General features: G+C 41.2%; 3 protein-coding genes across 4 annotated transcripts in view; all 3 read right to left on the bottom strand.

The window, feature by feature from the left end:
- Window positions 1-243: 243 nt before the first annotated feature.
- On the bottom strand, window positions 244-6,398 carry LOC136748803 (endoplasmic reticulum aminopeptidase 1). Its single transcript, XM_066702851.1, has 8 exons — window positions 6,372-6,398; window positions 5,574-5,705; window positions 4,963-5,117; window positions 4,396-4,475; window positions 3,432-3,615; window positions 3,086-3,242; window positions 2,238-2,422; window positions 244-424 (listed from the first exon to the last, which is right to left on the bottom strand). The coding sequence occupies exons 1-8, from the start codon at window positions 6,396-6,398 to the stop codon at window positions 244-246; spliced, it is 1,101 nt and encodes a 366-aa protein (XP_066558948.1).
- An 832-nt stretch (window positions 6,399-7,230) lies between these two features.
- Window positions 7,231-10,207, bottom strand: LOC136748802 (endoplasmic reticulum aminopeptidase 1). The gene is made up of 6 exons (XM_066702850.1): window positions 9,671-10,207; window positions 9,211-9,349; window positions 8,430-8,564; window positions 7,692-7,812; window positions 7,396-7,554; window positions 7,231-7,289 (listed from the first exon to the last, which is right to left on the bottom strand). The coding sequence occupies exons 1-6, from the start codon at window positions 10,171-10,173 to the stop codon at window positions 7,231-7,233; spliced, it is 1,116 nt and encodes a 371-aa protein (XP_066558947.1). The 5' UTR covers window positions 10,174-10,207.
- Window positions 10,208-12,224: 2,017 nt separating this feature from the next.
- The window catches only part of sema4ba (sema domain, immunoglobulin domain (Ig), transmembrane domain (TM) and short cytoplasmic domain, (semaphorin) 4Ba), a 57,264-nt gene continuing 52,003 nt past the window's right edge, over window positions 12,225-17,485 (bottom strand). For both annotated transcript variants that reach the window (XM_066701897.1, XM_066701896.1), the window contains exon 15: window positions 12,225-17,435. In XM_066701897.1, coding sequence (XP_066557994.1) covers window positions 16,666-17,435 — 770 coding nt within the window. In that variant the 3' untranslated portion in view covers window positions 12,225-16,665. The remainder of the gene's footprint in view (window positions 17,436-17,485) is intronic.

Raw genomic sequence — 17,485 nt, 5'->3', positions numbered from 1 at the left:
TAACGAGATTATCAGTGTTATTCACTTCACCTGTCAGCGGGCATAATGTTATGGCTGATCGATGTGTGTGTATGATTAGTTCTATCTGTATGTGGTTGTTTTGTGGTACCACTTATACTGTCAAACCATGCTCTACATGAAAGGCGCTATATACAATTAAGATGATTATAGTTATTAATAGTAGTAGCAGTACTGATAGTGATTGAATTATATAATAGAAACAGCTGAAATGACAGTACAACGTCAGAGCACTTGCCACTTCCTCTTGTTGGGATTGCGTGTGCGGGACAGCGCCGACAGGAGGAGCACTTTGTCGGAGCTGGAGACGGTGCGCAGGTATTGCTGCAGTAAGAACATCCACTCCCGGTGCCCGCCTCTCCTGATGCCCATGCGGAAGATCAGCCCTCGCAGCATCCTGGGCAGCCTATGCCAGCACACACCCACACATCTCAGGTAGGCATTATATATACAGTACTACAGAGATTTTACAGAAACCATAACTTTAACGTTAATTTATTATTATTATTATTATTATTATTATTATTATTATTATTTTTATTATTTTTATTTTTTCCTGGGATGCACCGCGTGTTGTTTTAAGTGGGTTTTTCTGAATTCTTATCTTTCACTTTTACATTTAGCATCTACATTTAGATTGAAAGTAAACACTTATTTTGTGAGTCAGAGATTTAAGATTTAAGTTAAATATTTATTTTCAAAACTCAGATTTAGTATTTAGTTAAATATGTAGCCAATAAGCATAGTTATTTTTCAAACTGAAATTTAAATGTGGAAAAAAGGCTTAATTTCTTAAATCTGAAAAAAGAACGAGATTTGTGAAAAAAGACACGAAAAAGGTGTGCCTTGTTTTCTTACTAGTAAGGGATAAATGTAACTAGCTATGCCTAATCTACCAGAATGCACGGAGCGTGTATGATAGTTCACCCACAAGATGGCAGTATAGAATAACGTAAATATACACATCCTTTAAACAAGTTCAAAAGCCTTTTTTTAATTATTATTCTCAATTCCAAATATGCTGTGAATGCAACATTTAAATTTCATCCAAAGTTTCCCATGCATTATCTCCTGATAGATGCACCTTTCAACTTATATAATTGCTTTCAGAAAAATAGGCAGAAATGTAGCTCTGGATCAAAATTCTCTCTCTCTCTCTCAAACACACTCATTCCCTCTCTCTCTCTCAAACACACACACACTCATTCCCTCTCTCTCTCTCAAACACACACACACTCATTCCCTCTCTCTCTCTCTCAAACACACTCATTCCCTCTCTCTCTCTCTCTCTCTCTCTCAAACACACACACACTCATTCCCTCTCTCTCTCTCAAACACACACACTCATTCCCTCTCTCTCTCTCTCTCTCTCTCTCTCTCTCTCTCAAACACACTCATTCCCTCTCTCTCTCTCAAACACACACACACTCATTCCCTCTCTCTCTCTCAAACACACACACACTCATTCCCTCTCTCTCTCTCAAACACACACACACTCATTCCCTCTCTCTCTCTCTCGCTCTCTCTCAAACACACTCATTCCCTCTCTCTCTCTCTCAAACACACTCATTCCCTCTCTCTCTCTCTCAAACACACTCATTCCCTCTCTCTCTCTCTCTCAAACACACACACACTCATTCCCTCTCTCTCTCTCTCTCTCTCTCTCAAACACACTCATTCCCTCTCTCTCTCTCAAACACACACACACTCATTCCCTCTCTCTCTCTCAAACACACACACACTCATTCCCTCTCTCTCTCTCTCAAACACACACACACTCATTCCCTCTCTCTCTCTCTCGCTCTCTCTCAAACACACACACTCATTCCCTCTCTCTCTCTCTCAAACACACACACACTCATTCCCTCTCTCTCTCTCAAACACACACACACACTCATTCCCTCTCTCTCTCTCTCTCAAACACACACACACTCATTCCCTCTCTCTCTCAAACACACACACTCATTCCCTCTCTCTCTCTGTCTCTCTCTCTCTCTCTCAAACACACACACTCATTCCCTCTCTCTCTCTCTCGCTCTCTCTCAAACACACACACTCATTCCCTCTCTCTCTCTCAAACACACACACACTCATTCCCTCTCTCTCTCTCTCTCTCTTTCAAACACACACACTCATTCTCTCTCTCTCTCTCTCTCTCTCTCTCTCAAACACACACACACACTCATTCCCTCTCTCTCTCTCTCTCTCTCTCCACTCACTGGATTTTCCCATCAGCTGCCATCCAGTGGTGGAAGAGCTCCTGTGCCCGCTGTCTAGAAGATGGGGAGTGCAGCCCGATGCCGGTGGCCAGCAGGAGCGTCCGCAGCTTCTGCTGGGACAGGGAGCCTCCCTCCTCCCAGTGCTGGGCCTGGATTAGCCCCCCTAGGAGGGTCCACAGGTGATCCTGTCCGGGCCACAAACACACAGCCCTTCACAATGATGCCAAATCCCTGCCTGCCTATCGGTTTGTGTTTGATTGTTACAAACTACCATGAAGTGATCATTCTTCACTGTTCCTTACAGTAATTACAGCTTGCTTAAATGGTTTGAACTTCTTCTTTTTGTATGTTTTTTGTAGGTGTATAGTTAAATATTTGATCTGAAATCCTGTTATTAGTTGTGATTCATTATTGTGCCATACACTATCTGTAGCCTGAAAGAAGCCAAAGCTTCAACCCGACCACCAATCTGAAGTGACAAGACCAATATGTGATAGTGGGTTTTCTGCACATCAAGTGAGTGGCATCAAGGTAAAGGTTGTGACTTAATCTGAGTTTATGCCTCATTATAACCCAAGTTAGTGAAGTGTGTAAAATGGTTCTAACTAGAACAAGGTGGTTTATAAAATTGTAATTGCCTGATTGATATTTCATTTGATGCCATTGATTGGCCACAGCACCCCCTCTGCAGCACGTCAGAGTTTGCCCTGCAGGCTAAATCATGCCACAGTATATATTTTACAATTGAAATGGCACTCTGCTTAGCTGAGATCAGGTTTTGCACATTGTGGTGAAACAACATGGAAGGTGTTGTGAACCAAAGAGGACACAAAGACTTGGCTTTGTACCTTGAGCAGGCCGAGAGCACAACGTTGTCTGCTGAAGGAGAACTTGCTCATCATCTTTCCAATGTGAGCCATAAACATCCTTATGGGCAGGTACTCCCTCTCCTCCTTCACGAACAGGCAGAGCGCAAACGCATCGCTGAACTGCACTGAGCCCTGGCTGAGGAAAGCAAAGAACAAAGGGACTTGTTACCCTGGGTTGAGTTTAGAAAATGCCATTTGAATTTCCTCCTGAACCTAAAAGCAGTGATTGACAGTATCAGAGTGTAAAGTACAGTCCTGTCCTGAAAGCACAAACATCGGCGACTCCAGTGTTACCGTGTCAGTGATTGCTCTCAGTGGTCTGTACCTGGCGAGATGAAAGGTATCATCAATCAGACTGGCCCTGTCAGCTTTGCTAAACACAGTGTGGCTCTCCTGCAGCTGTCTGATGATGACATGCAGGGTGTGGGGATCATAGGACACCCTGTAGAAGCCAGTAGAGTTGACATTGGCTTTGATCCAGGCCACATCATGATGAAGATCGATGGTCTCTGCAAGACAACAGAACACATAGCAATAGAGATTCACAACACATTCAATTCTGGACCCTTGAATACAATGAATGAAAATAAAAATTGCATATCTGTTTGTCTATTAGCCACTGTCTATCTCTACGTATTGAGAATGGAAAACAAACTAAATTAGCAAACATCCCAAAAGACTATAAAGCAGTAATATATTCTGTCACAAGGTTAAACCATTACAATCTGTAATAGAGAGAGAGAAGTAAAGAAAAGCAACAGAAAAGTATTATATTACAGGTATTTTTCCTTTTTTAAACAGCAGCTTCTCTTGCTTGAATAAGTACTTGCAAAATGCCTTTAATAGTAACTGGTGAACCAAAAGCATTCTGATTTAATTAAAGTATAATTAAATATTGCATAGCAAACCAGTGACTATAATACAGTGAATTTCCTAACTGAAATATTTCCTCCCTAATTACTATAATATCTTTTATGACATTTTGTCATTTGGGAAATTCAGAACTCTGTAATTGATCTGTAACTGCTCTGAATTTCAGAACCAGTCCCTTAATATTTAAAATGTCAGTCTTTTGCCATCCTAAATAACAGAAACAGCAACATAATTGTAATATATTAAAGTTTCTTGTTTGTTTGTTTTTTACTGAGGCAGCAGGGTAGCAATGGTAAAAAATGATGCATTTAACATTTCATGTGGAAATTCAAACTGATTCTAATTTAATTCAGTTGGAAAACAAATAGACAATTGTTTAGTGGGCAATCATTTTCCTATAAAGATGACGAAATTACCTTCTCTCTTTCTCATTAGGTGAGTGATGACAGACGGTGAATTGCTTGTATAAAAAGTAAATGGAATCTGCCACAGGAAGCTGAGAATAAGGCAAAAGAAATTTGAATGTAAAACTAATTTTAAAGGAGGCACAGAGAGAAGGGGAAGAGGAGCGGGGAGGGGAATGGGGAAGGGCAGAGAGAAAGTGAGTGAGAGAAGCACTTCTGAGTTTGTCCAACTTGGCACATCTGCACTTTGAATACTGTAAGACAGGCTTGGCCCATATTCATAAAACTTTTAACACAGCACTAAATTAATGAGAAATTAACCAATGAGAAAAAACACAAAGTGGGGAAACTGCCAATTTAAGTTAACAAAAGCTTGTTTTTTGTATTGTGTTCCATTGGGTGTTTGTTATTAATCTTTAAAAAAATGGAAATAAGAATATCCCACATTATATTAAATCCCACACCGGATCAGTTCAGTTACAGACAGTTCAGTTTCATGACACACAGCCTCTCTCACTTTGAGGCACAGAAGGACACTCACACACAGACAGAGGCATGGAGCATATTTTCTGCCCTCACCTCTTGCCATTCTCGGGGTAAAGACTGAAGATATCTTGGTGGAGTTTTAGTTTCCTTCCATCAACCTTCACAGACACTAGAGGGTAGCCCTTTTGAGTTGTCCAGGTGTCCATGATAGCTTTCACTTCCACCTTCCTTTCCTCTTTCAATGCACTCTGAAAATAAAACAGTGGCTGTATCTCAGTATTGTACAGAACACTGTCCCCTATACCTGGTGTATTACTACCCACCAAAAATAATTGTGTCCATAATCCTGGTGACTTTAAAATTGAGTTTTCATGGGTTTTTCACTGTGAGAAGACACTATTGCTTACAAATATAATGCCAAGTTTCACCAGCAAACCTGGAACAAATTTGTTTAGGCATTTTTGTGATACTATAATCAAATACGGTTATTATGATCTTGTACAGGTCTTATAGACAGAATAATAAAGAAAATTATTCTTACCAGCATGGCCTCAAAAATTGCCCTAACAAATATAAACACCCCCATGATGGACTAATGTGCTTCTGAGTTTCTCAAACAGAAAATCTGTGCACTGACAATTTCACTGAGGCCCAGAATCTCAGGACAAAGGTATTGGTGGTGCACCGTATCCTTTGTGCCATACCTTTTCCAGCGCTTCCCACAGGTCATCCTGCTGTGCGTTTTTGTAGCTGTGCTGCTTTAAATAGTCTCGAATCCCCTGAGTGAACACATCCTCGGTCAGGTAGTTATGAAGCATTCTCAGTATACTGGCACCCTGTAAGACAAATGTGGGCACTTCATCCTAGGATTTACTGCTGAAAGTCTACAGAGATAAACAGCAAGCGTGAAATATGACAGGAATCTGATGATTCGTTTAAGCTAAAGCCAGACTTTGTTTTATGTCAGTGTGGAGCTGGTGTGTCCCGTGTTCAGGTAGGATTTGAGTGGTAGCTGTTTAGTGTCAACATTTTTCTACACCATATATTGAAAGTCCAGACGTGTCATTATCAGGATACAGTTTACAGCTCACAGAGGAGAGCCAGAATGTTTGGATTTCTGTTTCGTAACTCCAGGGCACATTAGTACGAAACCTACATTGGGTGGCTGTGATGTGCATGTACGCACACAAAGTCGTCTCTTTCAATTCAGCCCTGTTTTTCTTGCAAAGGTTTTGTCAATAATTCATATTCTGACTTTTTTTTTTTTTTTTTTTGCTTTTGCAGTGAAGACTACTTTGCTTTGGAAAATGGCAAGCACCGTGTTTGGTTGTGGAGTTGCCTGCTACTCATCCATGAGGATCCCAGTCAGTATTTACTTTTGTTCTGAAGTGGTCAGGTGGAGTGGAAAATGTGAGAAATCAAAGCTCAGAGAACAAGGAAAACACTATGCATCCCATTTGTTATCAAAATCACTTTTCAGGTCCTTTTCACCATCTCCTTACCTTGCAGTAGGAGACTACATCGAACATCTGTCTGATCTGCTGCGAGTTCTTCACTGGCAGAGAGATGGGATGAGAGGTCATGAAGGAATCCTTCTCCAGCGCTCTGTAGACACTTGTTGTGAGCAGCTGGTCCTCCTAAAACATGCAGAGGAAGTGTGGGTCTCGTCAATATTGGAGAACTCTCCAATACAGCATGGACATATGTATAGCATTACAAATGTAAATGCTATAGCTACTGACTCAGAAGCTTTGGCTGAACCTACTAAGACTTTGATGGATGATGTGCAATAATGTGTTTAGATATGGCTAAACACATTATTCCTTTGTCTGAGGGAACGATGGGTCTGGCTGTGGGCATGAGGTATCAGAACCCTCCCCCACGATGTGGAATAGCCAAGGAGTTTGAAAAGGTGGTGTTTGGATAGGATACAAGGATGTGAAGTGATGGATATTGGGAAAGTAGGGTTAGAGACCTGTATTCATGTGTGGTGTTTTGGTGAATGTAGGGTCTGACCCCCCTCCAGAAATTTAGTTTACAACTCCAAGTACTGTACAAATCTCCTGTGTCCAGGGGCTTGTGCTTGTTGTAGTGGGTTTGTTGATGCCTTGCTCTGTGCATCGGAAGTGTACTTGAAGCAAGGAATCAAATCTGGGGTCCGACAGGGGTGCCTAGCAGCTGTAGTGTGTTGCATGTGACTCACCACACACCAACTGGGCTCCAGGTGATTGGTGGCAACATACTCCATGTAGCTGGCAAAGCCCTCATTCAGCCAGAGGTCATTCCACCACTGCATGGTAACCAAGTTCCCAAACCACTGAGAAGACATTGGGAAAACAAAAGGAAGAGAGAAAGACCAGTTCAGACTATGTACGACTTCTGTAAAGTTGAACATATAGACTTGTATGGATTCTCAAATTCTCAAACAAGAGTAGCACTTAAAACTTAAATCTGAAATTCCCTTCTGTAAGTAATTTTGTGTGAAAGCTAAGTGTCTTACTACAGTTAATTGTCTTGGGGTCTCACTTGCCTGGTGCGCGAGCTCATGTGCAGTGACCAGAGTGACCCACAGTTTGCTGTGAGGGCTGGAGGTGTGAGGGTCGTACAGCAGGGAGGTCTCCCGGTAAGTGATCAAGCCCCAGTTCTCCATGGCACCTGCTTCAAAATCGGGTATAGCCACCAGGTCTGGGAAGGGAGAAAAGGGATCACAGAAAAATGTAATTTCACCCATCATACATTTGAACAGGTTAAGAACATGAATTGACTATAAGACCTTGATCAAAAGCTTGGGTAGTTATATGGAGAATCTGAGGGGGGGTTACCTATTTTTGGAAGAGGGTATGGAATCTGGAAGTATTCTTCAAAGAACTCCAAGATCTTTACAGCAGCTTGCAGAGCATAGCGAGTCTGGTTGATCTGGTCTCTAGGGGCAAAGATAGATACCTGCCAAGCATAGCACAGTTACCAATGATATTGTAGCTGAATTAGCTGTAGGTCAAATCTTATACATACTAGACCTTAATGTCTGCATAACTGCCTTCACCCTGATTCACCCAACTCCCCTGATTGATCCAGCGCCTACATAAAGTTAGGAAGCCGTTAAGCCTTGTTTGTTGAAGAGTAGGAGCCAGAGAGAGCAAGCCGAAGCATAGAAGGTAACAAACTTTTGGATTCAGTTTGGAGTTTTGGTTTTGGATTTTGACTATTTGCTTGACCGTCTGCATCTGTTTCCCTAGAACTCACCTATATCAAGAGCCCCCCCCCCCCCGAGCACTGACACACCTGTGGTTTCTATTCAGTAAGAAAATGAATGCAGTGAGTGTGTACCTCAACATCATCACTGGTGCTTTGATTTGAATGTTGTGAAAACTGATTGCAATGTGTACAGAAATATAATTGGCCTGTAACTCCAAGAATCCTGTGAATCTGCCATCTTACAAGACTGGGTGCACCCCTGGCTTACAAGCAGATGTCCTCAGTCCAAAACTACAAAAACTAAAAAGCCATTACTATAAACAGTTATCTCAGATTTACAATTTAAATCTTGGTGTAGGATTTACCTCAGTGCCTGTTTTCGATTTTGTGCTGTTGGAGGAAAAGTCATTCACAACAAAGGCCACCAAGTAGCTGCTCATCCTCACACTGTGACAGAAGTGATCCTCAAGCAGCCCGTCTCCCCTTGTCCTTGTAGAGACCTACAATGGAGGCAAACGAAGAAGCATATTTTGAACAATTAATCTGATCTGGGAATTAGCAAAGTAATGTTACCTGAATTCTGACTATCTCACCAAGAATCGTCAAGGGCACGAAGGGCAGACATTAATTCATGCTTTTCAAATATTTAACCTAATCATCTAATCTATCTATCTATATAGATATATATCTATATATCTATATATATATATATATATATATATATAGATATATATATATATATATATATAAATATGTGTTTAGAAATACCCATATCTCCCATGTTTTGGTATGTCATTTTTGGAACAGTTGTGGTATTTGGCTAATCCTCCATTACACTAAGCAGAGCATTTCTTACTATATGATTAAATACAACGATGTGAGGTCACTGCTGTTTAAAGGGTGAGATCATTTAAGAAAGGAAAAAAGCTAAGAGACTCAAAAATGATCACATTTCCCCACTAGACAAAGACGAGTGCTGTGTTCTGGCGATTTCTGCTTTTGCAAGAAGATACCATTAAAGAGAAGCAAGCCTATATATTTTTGGCTCACACACATTCTCTAATACACTCACTTTGCCGAGCCCTAGATAACTTCTAACAGGAAACAGGGTTTTTTATTGACCATGCATTTGCAGACCTTCCTCACCTTTGGCATGTTGGAGATGGCCTTGCGATTGTAGTCCCGGACGATGACAACAGAAAACACTGCCTTCATGTTTGGTTCATCAAAGCATGGGAAAGCTTTCCTGGCTGAGGTTGGCTCAAAGTGAGTCGCCGCTATCATTCTAACAGTAATACAATTATCATCATAATCGACTTTTAGCAAGGTACATAGGTGTATGGATGGAATTTTCATATGTTTTGATGCATTCAGATGCCCTGTCACACTCTCATGCCACTGTATGATTTTCTCAAGCATTTCTCACGGTCTCACGTTCAAAGCTGGAGTATAAATGAACCGTGCAGCAAATATCAGTTAACTTAAACACCCAAAGCTTATGGAAAGGTACGCTACAATCCCTATTCTAGAGAAAGTACCATCATTGCTATATATCAACTGTTTTCCATTAGGGCATCAACCCACAACCCCAGGAGCACATTCTTACCTTGAGATCCCATTCTTTGTCCAGTAGGAGGCTCTGTAAACCCCAGAGAAGCTGTTGGAGAGTGTGGCACAGAATCTGACAGACAACTGGTACTTCCTCCCTGCCACCAGAGGTATCTCAGAAATAAAGGCCAGCTGCTCGGTGGGCACGGACTCCAGCACATGAAGGGCGAGCCTCTTCCGCTGGTAGTTTGGGCTCAGCTCCTTAAGAAAAGCCCCCGTGATGGTCAGATTCTTGCCGTTCAGCACGATGTAGCTGGTGTCATTCAAAGCCTCGATCAGAATTTGAACGTAACCAGTTACGGTTTTGGTGTTGAGGTCTGGATGGATGTAAATGTAGTAATGTTCAGGTACAACACTGGTTGGAAGCCTGTAATGCGTCCATGGAAAGGATCCGTTAGACAGGGTGGTGTTGCAGACAGGGGAGTTACTGTAGTGCTCTGCTCCCAGTGCCTCCCAGCAGCCGGCCAGAATCAAGAGCAAGGAAAAATGAGAAGGCCCCATTACTGACAATGGCTTTCCTCCAAGTGTAGGTCTCAGTATTCTGTGTAATGAATAAAACAGTAAACAACTGCCTCACTGTACATTTTCTTGTCAAAATCTGAAGTGAATCCAATCACAAGTGACACCACCTTGTGATATTTAAGTCATATTAGCTTATCTCTTCATATTTAGACAGATGATGCATCATTTTTTTTGGCATCAAGCAATTTAGTGATACATACTGTGCTGTGGATATATTGTTTTCCACATGCCATAGAAAATTGCATAAGGCATAGCTTTGTTCATATTATGTGCAGTATCATTTCCATTTGGACATGCAAAAAAAGGTGACAAATCAGATGTCCACAAAGATCTTCAAGAGTCATATAAAATATATATTTAAAGGTATTGATTGAATATATTTTCTGCCTCATTTTCAGATTTAGAATGGTCATACAGCAAATTTTGCATCACATCCTGCTTTGTCTGGGCACTAAAGTGTCTGCTTCAGAGAAAAAGCAACATGTAGGATATCGCATCCATTTTGACTCACCAACATCTGGAAACTGTATACAGGGCTCTGTTAGCTAGTCCCCAGTGATACAGAGAAAAACTATTCTTCATTTACATTCTTCAAAACACTAAAAGCTGATGTACATTATGCCTGGTAGGATATTTGTAGACTAATTGCACATGACCGCATTTCTTGATCACTTTGTGCTCTATACAGAATGCTCCAAGTCTATTTAGGAAACATTATTGAAAAATTTATTTAATTAAAATATAAAAAATGTAATTGTTCTTCCATTTGTACGACGGAGCTTTTTGAAGGCTGTGACAGACCAAATGAAAAAAGAATGTAAACAGGAATCCAGAACAGAAAACAGAACAGCCTATTTAAGGAAAATATAACATGAAGACTGTTTAACATCCAGCTGTTCTCTCAATTAGGAGCCAATTAATCCAGCATTATTAGGAACAACAGGAAACATTTTTTTTTTTTTAAGCAAATTACATCAGAAACCAAAGAAAAAAACAAACCCTGTAGCCGTTTCCTTTCAAATATGGTAAACATTATTTAGACATTAATTATTTGTTCTTAAGTGACTGCATTATTAAATAAAGCGTCTAAATCTCTGAGACAGTAACACAACTTCAATGGCTCATTTGCAATCAGCAAGCAAAGCAGATATAAATGTATTTGAGAAAAAAATTACCTTTGTTTTCTCACATATGCCTTCAGGTGTCTTCTACCTGTCGTGAGTATGTCTCCTGAATAGAAAGTATCCAGAATGCCCACACCAGCTCTGTTCACTCTCACTTTGCATGTCGATTGATATCACTCAGTCGAATGATGACAGGACCTTTGTTATTTTCTCCCCTTTACATTCAAATCCCAAGCATAGCTACCCAAGAAAATAATGGTCTTCAAAACACATCATCTTCATATAAAACCAAGATCTTGAGAATAGAAAAATCATCAATTTAGGTTACACATCAGACTGAAATACAGATGACAAATATTCTCAATGTGGCCCAATTTGAGAATGTATAGCTGGTCTGGTGTTTTGCGACCAGTTGCTTCATTCACACTAAATGTTTCTTTTCAGGTTTACTTTGAAATGTATTGTATATGTCTCTATTGAGTCAGGGTTATTACCTTCCGTTTTACATTGGAATTCTGAACACAGAGGGCTATTTTATTTCCTCACTGTTTCAGGCAAATGACTGATTTGCTTAACAAATGTTGAGCAATTGAATTTCATTGTGACTCTCTGGATAGAGGAGCTCTGGCATTCTAGGATGTTACAGCGGAGTAATTTAATATTGGGCTTATGCAAAAAGCTCGGGAAAGCAATCACTAGGTTGAATATTCATGGTAGATAGCGAACTGTACACAAGAATTCAGTGACTACAAAGTGTGCCTAGCATTTGAGTAAGCTTTGAAGTCTGTCATTTTCTAGTCAACCCAACTAAATCTGTTAACATTTCTTCATTTTACTGGTTCACTTTGATCATTTGCCACTGGAAATGAAACATCACTTCATAATAAATGGAGCTACAGACAGCGATTTTAAAACATTCTTATATTTTTTATTAAAAAAATTAAAATAAAGTGCATTTCTTTATTTACAGTATAGTTATAACAATAATAACAATAGTAAAATAATACAAAATAAAAAAAAAACAAATACGTGGTTCACAAATTTCTTTGTACAATGACAGGGCACTTTACAAAGTAAAAACAAGGGCGAATGACAAGACCATTGAAATTCATGACAGTGGAGTCACAGGAACGTGTTGCCTTGTTACGAACAGAAGTCTCCACAGCAGAGTTGTTTCGAATGAGGCGCAGGGTCTGGAGACATACTTCACACTGAAGCCCAGCCAACCAAGCCAGGAGCCAATGGGGTGCGCTGGCACAGCAAAGCCAAGCAATATTATAACCCTCTGCCTTTTCAATGTGTATTATATCACACTTAACCTCTTACACAGGGTCTGGACTAGGGGCCAATTAGTTCCACCACTTTAAAACATTTGGTAGCATATAAAGGCAAAGTATTACTAGTCATTTATTCAATGGGGCATACAGCGTGTAGGGCAATGCACCAACAAAGACTGCTGGAGTCGCTTATAACGGGATCTGTGTTACATTTGACATCACGTTCTAAGGAACACTAGGAGGTCTAAATAGCACAGACAGCGAGCGATAGAGCCCGGGCTTCAAACAGGGACCAACTGGTAACAAGGCCCTTTATCTTAACCATCACAACACCAAGACTCCTTCTGAATTCCCCGTCTTGTGCAACGCTGGGCTCCTCAGTCGTTTCCCCGGCCGCTATGACAGCAGGGCGCACTGTAGAACCCGGCCTCACAGCCAGACCTGGAGCGACATTCTTCAGTGTAGAGGATTCTTAATGAGCGGCTGACTGAGATCGCACTTAAACTAGGCATAATCTTTAGTGATTTTCTGCTGTACGTTGCAAATTTGCACAAAGATTTCCCTAAAATCAATAGAATATTAATACAATGATTAATTTGTAAATGTAAAGGCAATCACCTGTAGAGTTGGAGAGTTTTTAAGGTAGAGGACTGATTTGTAAAGAAGTAGAACTTTGTATTGCAGGGCGGCAGCTTTACTATTGCATGATTTTCAGATGGTGATTTAGTAACACTAATAATAATGAGTCATGTTGCAGATGCTTTCATCAAAACATGTTGCCTTTGGAGAAGAACCAGGGCATCAGTGCCAGCTGCTGTAGAGGCATTTCCCACAGGACCACACCAAAGAGGTCACTAGCAGAACTAGGCGTCTCCCAGGAACATGTCCTCTTCCGTACCCACTGGACTGCCTAGCTTCCACCCCTGCATCTGTTTACAACAAGGTCACTACCATCTCTTTACAGGAAAATATCACCATGTCCCTATAAACTTGAGAGGGAAATTCAAACCCTTCCTTCCTGGGTGGTAAGCAGCACCAGCAGTGCTGCTGTCCCTGGCGTCCTGTGAAAGCTCTGCAAGCATGCATGTGAAATTCACTCTTCTCCAGGTGATGGAATAATGACACTTGGCCAGAAAGCGACTGTTGGAACTTTCCCATAAACACAGCACTGATTCACAAAGGGTTTCTCATAGGCATTTCGCAAAGCACATCCAAACAAACATCCAAACATGATTAAAAAACGCGTTACAAAGATTTACAACAACCCCACTCCAAACTAAGGCTTGTACAGTATTTTGTGCAAAAACAAAGTGTGAAAACTAAAGCAGCAATGTGCAGTTTTCTAGTTCCACCACATATTCTACAACAACACGTTTTGCATAACAATCCCTCAAAATACAATACAAAATGTACAAATATACACTTGACAGTTGGTGTGCCGTATGCTCTTTACTTAGCTACTTTGTCAAAATTCATGAAATTATCTCCCTTCTACAAATATCTATGTGCACACAATTCAAAATCTACAAAAAGAACAGTTAGGGAATACTTATTCTTAATTAACTACATTCCACAACACTTCAGTTGCATGTCGTAAATAGCTCTGGCATGTAGTTGAGGACTCTCCTGGCTCCAGGAGGAGTCCTATCAGTGGAAAATGAACTTGGAATTTCAGTGGTGACAGAATTGTTATTGGTTGTACCCCAATATAGTGATCTGCAAATAAAACAGTATTGATTATGCTCACTGTTTAAAAAACAAATCAAAAAAGAGAAACTACACAATAGTCTCTCTGCAATATCTTATTTAGTTTTTTCTTGTTTTTCTGCATTTATATATATTATATATATTTTTGTATTATTTTATTTGTATTTATTTTCCAGGAATGTGCAAATACCGTCCAAAATATGCTGAAAATCCCTTTAAGCAAGTGTTTCTTTAACCTTTCAATCTAAAGGGCTTACAGTTTAGTTAAAAGTCAAGTGTACAGAGCATTGATTCCCCATAAACTAGTCTCATAAGTTAGAAGTATACAAAGAGCTTTGCATCTCAGGAGTTGTCATTTTCATGCGATATTTAGTCCGAGGCAGTGTAGTATCTCATCCCTCTCTTTTTTGCAGTCCTAAAGCCGAGCGAGAGATACAGCAGCTTTCACATTCTAAAAGTGGCTACATTGTGAGTTCATATCAAATGTTGATCACGCAGTACATTTCATAGTTGCCGTTGAATGAGAAATAAAAAAATAACAAACTCGTACAAAAGAAAGGCAGTTCAGCAATACCGACCGTGTGAAATGTCAATTAAAAAAAAACAATGAAATTACCTTAAAAAAAAAACAAAAAACAAGTCATTTTTGGCACAGCGTATGCTAATTTTGGTTATGTTATGAAAACACACAAAAAATATGTTGTTTTTCCATGGTGGCAGTGTTCGTCACCATCATGTTCAAAATGCAGTTGCTGTAACACAAGCTGCACACAGCCAGTGAATCGCCCATGGTACCACTTCTCATTCCCCCACAATGCCCCTTTCCACTGAGACGGGAGCCAACATCGTTCTGCAGAATAAGAGGCTTTTCTGCTTGGAAGCGCTGCGCTCTCTCCAGGCTCTATCAGCACTGAGCTTGGCACACAACAGTGTACAGCAACAGGGTCCAGAGATCTCCTCAGAGACTGTGCTCTTTTATTTCCACAACAGTTAAAAAAAGAATTGCATGGTGGTTCTTCTATGCCTTCAGGGTTTAATAAAGAAGAATAAAATGAAACCCACTAGGACAAAATTATATTCTCTGTAGTGGTCCCTGAACTCCAAATTAGATGCACTTTTTCCATTCTTCGTCCATAAAACGTATGTGCTGTTTTACTCAAAATGTTTTCACAGCTATTTTAATTGTACTTTTTGCATAGCATGCACGCTTTTGAATGCTCTGTTGGTTTCTTCCTTTGAGAAGAGGGCAACTGATTTCTGTGCTGGGCTTGGCGTTGTGATCACAGAGACCCTCTCTCATCTCAGCTGATCCTCGGTAGCTCTTTACTTTTGCAGGATTTCCTTATGACGTGTGTCACTACGCTCTGATTTCATCTGAAGAAGGGAGAGCACCTCCAAAGAGAATACTGAGTCTTTTGAAAAATACATCTGTGGTCTTCCCATTAGACATATAGAAACATGTGTGTGTTTTGTCCTGTCTGGTCCATAACTCACTTTAAGATCTCACATTTCCCTTATCTGGACTCAGTAGAGATGGTCTCCCTACATGTAAGTGGAAATGGATAAAAGAAATGCTGATTTTATGTTTGAAATTCAGAATCTTATTAAACAAAGTGGTTTTCTTCTTAGACTGTTTATATAACCATCTATTTATCTATATCTATATATATATATTTATGCATATATATTATCAAAACGAAGTAACATAAATTAATCAAATGTTCGGCTAAGCTAAATATTGTGGTTCATGTTGGACACAGAGGGGAACTGAAAATTCCTAGTTTTCAGTTTGACTGCAGAGAGCGAGTTTCCTTTTGTCAAGCTGATATGCTTAGAATAATAGGACGGATTGTTGAGCCCAGAAGCCAGAAAATAAAAAGCAGGATCTCAAACCTTCCCCAGCAGTCTTGGCTGCCTGGCCCCCACAGTTAGAGTAATAGACCAGCAAAGCAGGTTTTCCAACCCTGGTATACCTGTCAACATTGCGCAGTGTTGACACTCCAGAGGAAAAAAAGGAATTTCCATTAAAAATAATTCAGAGCCTTAGGCTACTCAAAAGTAACTTTCACTTCTTGCAAACAGTACTTTGGGGACTTTCAAGACTTTCGAGCTCCCTCACCACTGAACATGATGGCTAAAATAAACGTGTGTGTGTGTGTGTGTGAGTGAGCGAGTGAGGTGAGTGAGTGGGGAGGGGAGGGAGAGTAGAGATTAACAAATGAAATGCCCCATTGGTGATGTGGCACAAGTGCTGCATTGCATTAAAAGTGTTTCCTGTCCTCCGTTGTTTGATGTCGGCGAAGGACTCAAAACGTGACCTTCTGTTCCTCAGCTGGGACTGGTGTGTCAGCCAAGTGGCCCCTTCACACTATGGAGTCTTTGATCTCAGATCCCAGGCGCACTCTGGGCCGAGGGCAGGTGGGAGAGATCTCCACACGGCTTTCCTTGAAGTTCAGCGGCCGCTTCTCGGACTCCACAAAGCTCTTTGTGTGATCGGGGGACTCATGAGTGGGGGTGCTGCAGATGTAGTTGTCGTTGAGGGTCTGGTAGCCCTTGTGGTCAGAGGTGGAGGCCGGCACCGTGCTCCCGTTGAGGGGCAGGCTCTCGGCAGGCTTGCCCACCATCCTCGGCTTCTTCTGCTGCATGTTAGGGCATTCCCCTTCCTTCAACATGGACTTCATCCTGTCCCGGTTGCGGTAGACCACGAACAGGGAGAAGACCAGGAAGGAGAAGACCAGGAGGGCACAGACTATTAGCAGCTCGTTCCAGTAGGTCTTGGTGCTCTGCTGGCTGGAGCGGCTCTCTCCAGGCAGAATAAGAGGCCCCTCCTCAGGGATCAGGGGTGTCCTGGAGTGGCCAGGCAGAGAGGTGGTGCTCTCCAGGGGTCCCTCGGCTCTAATGCAGTAATTGGCCAGTAGCTGCTGGAATCCCTTCTCCACAGACCAGCACTCGTACGTCTCTGGCTTCTCCGAACGCGCCACCACCACCAGGCCCCCGTCCGGCTCGGGGTAGAGGAACTGGCTGGTGCTCTGGCTGTACTCCCACCTCCTCTCAGCCAGGTTGGAGCGCAACTTGCAGGGCAGGACTTTGAAAGTGTTGGGGGGTAAAATGAACATCTGACATGAAGAGTCACCTGTAATTTCACAAAAAGAGAGGAACAGAAACAGAATTAAAGTCTGCCAC

The sequence above is a fragment of the Amia ocellicauda genome, chromosome 4 (assembly GCF_036373705.1).
Source record: "Amia ocellicauda isolate fAmiCal2 chromosome 4, fAmiCal2.hap1, whole genome shotgun sequence".
Taxonomy (NCBI): Eukaryota; Metazoa; Chordata; class Actinopteri; order Amiiformes; family Amiidae; genus Amia; species Amia ocellicauda.
This window is presented reverse-complemented; position numbering and strand designations above follow the sequence as displayed.

Coding starts and splice junctions, on each gene's coding strand:
- LOC136748803 (XM_066702851.1), bottom strand. CDS start 6,398: ATGTTCGATGTAGTCTCCTACTGCAAG. Junction 4,476..4,962: donor TACCCCGAGAATGGCAAGAG/GTGAGGGCAGAA, acceptor CCTTATTCTCAG/CTTCCTGTGGCAGATTCCAT. Junction 3,616..4,395: donor CCTAATGAGAAAGAGAGAAG/GTAATTTCGTCA, acceptor GTTGTCTTGCAG/AGACCATCGATCTTCATCAT.
- LOC136748802 (XM_066702850.1), bottom strand. CDS start 10,173: ATGGGGCCTTCTCATTTTTCCTTGCTCTTGATTCTGGCCGGCTGCTGG. Junction 7,555..7,691: donor ATACCCTCTTCCAAAAATAG/GTAACCCCCCCT, acceptor CTCCCTTCCCAG/ACCTGGTGGCTATACCCGAT. Junction 7,290..7,395: donor TGAGCTCGCGCACCAGGCAA/GTGAGACCCCAA, acceptor CTCTTGTTTGAG/AATTTGAGAATCCATACAAG.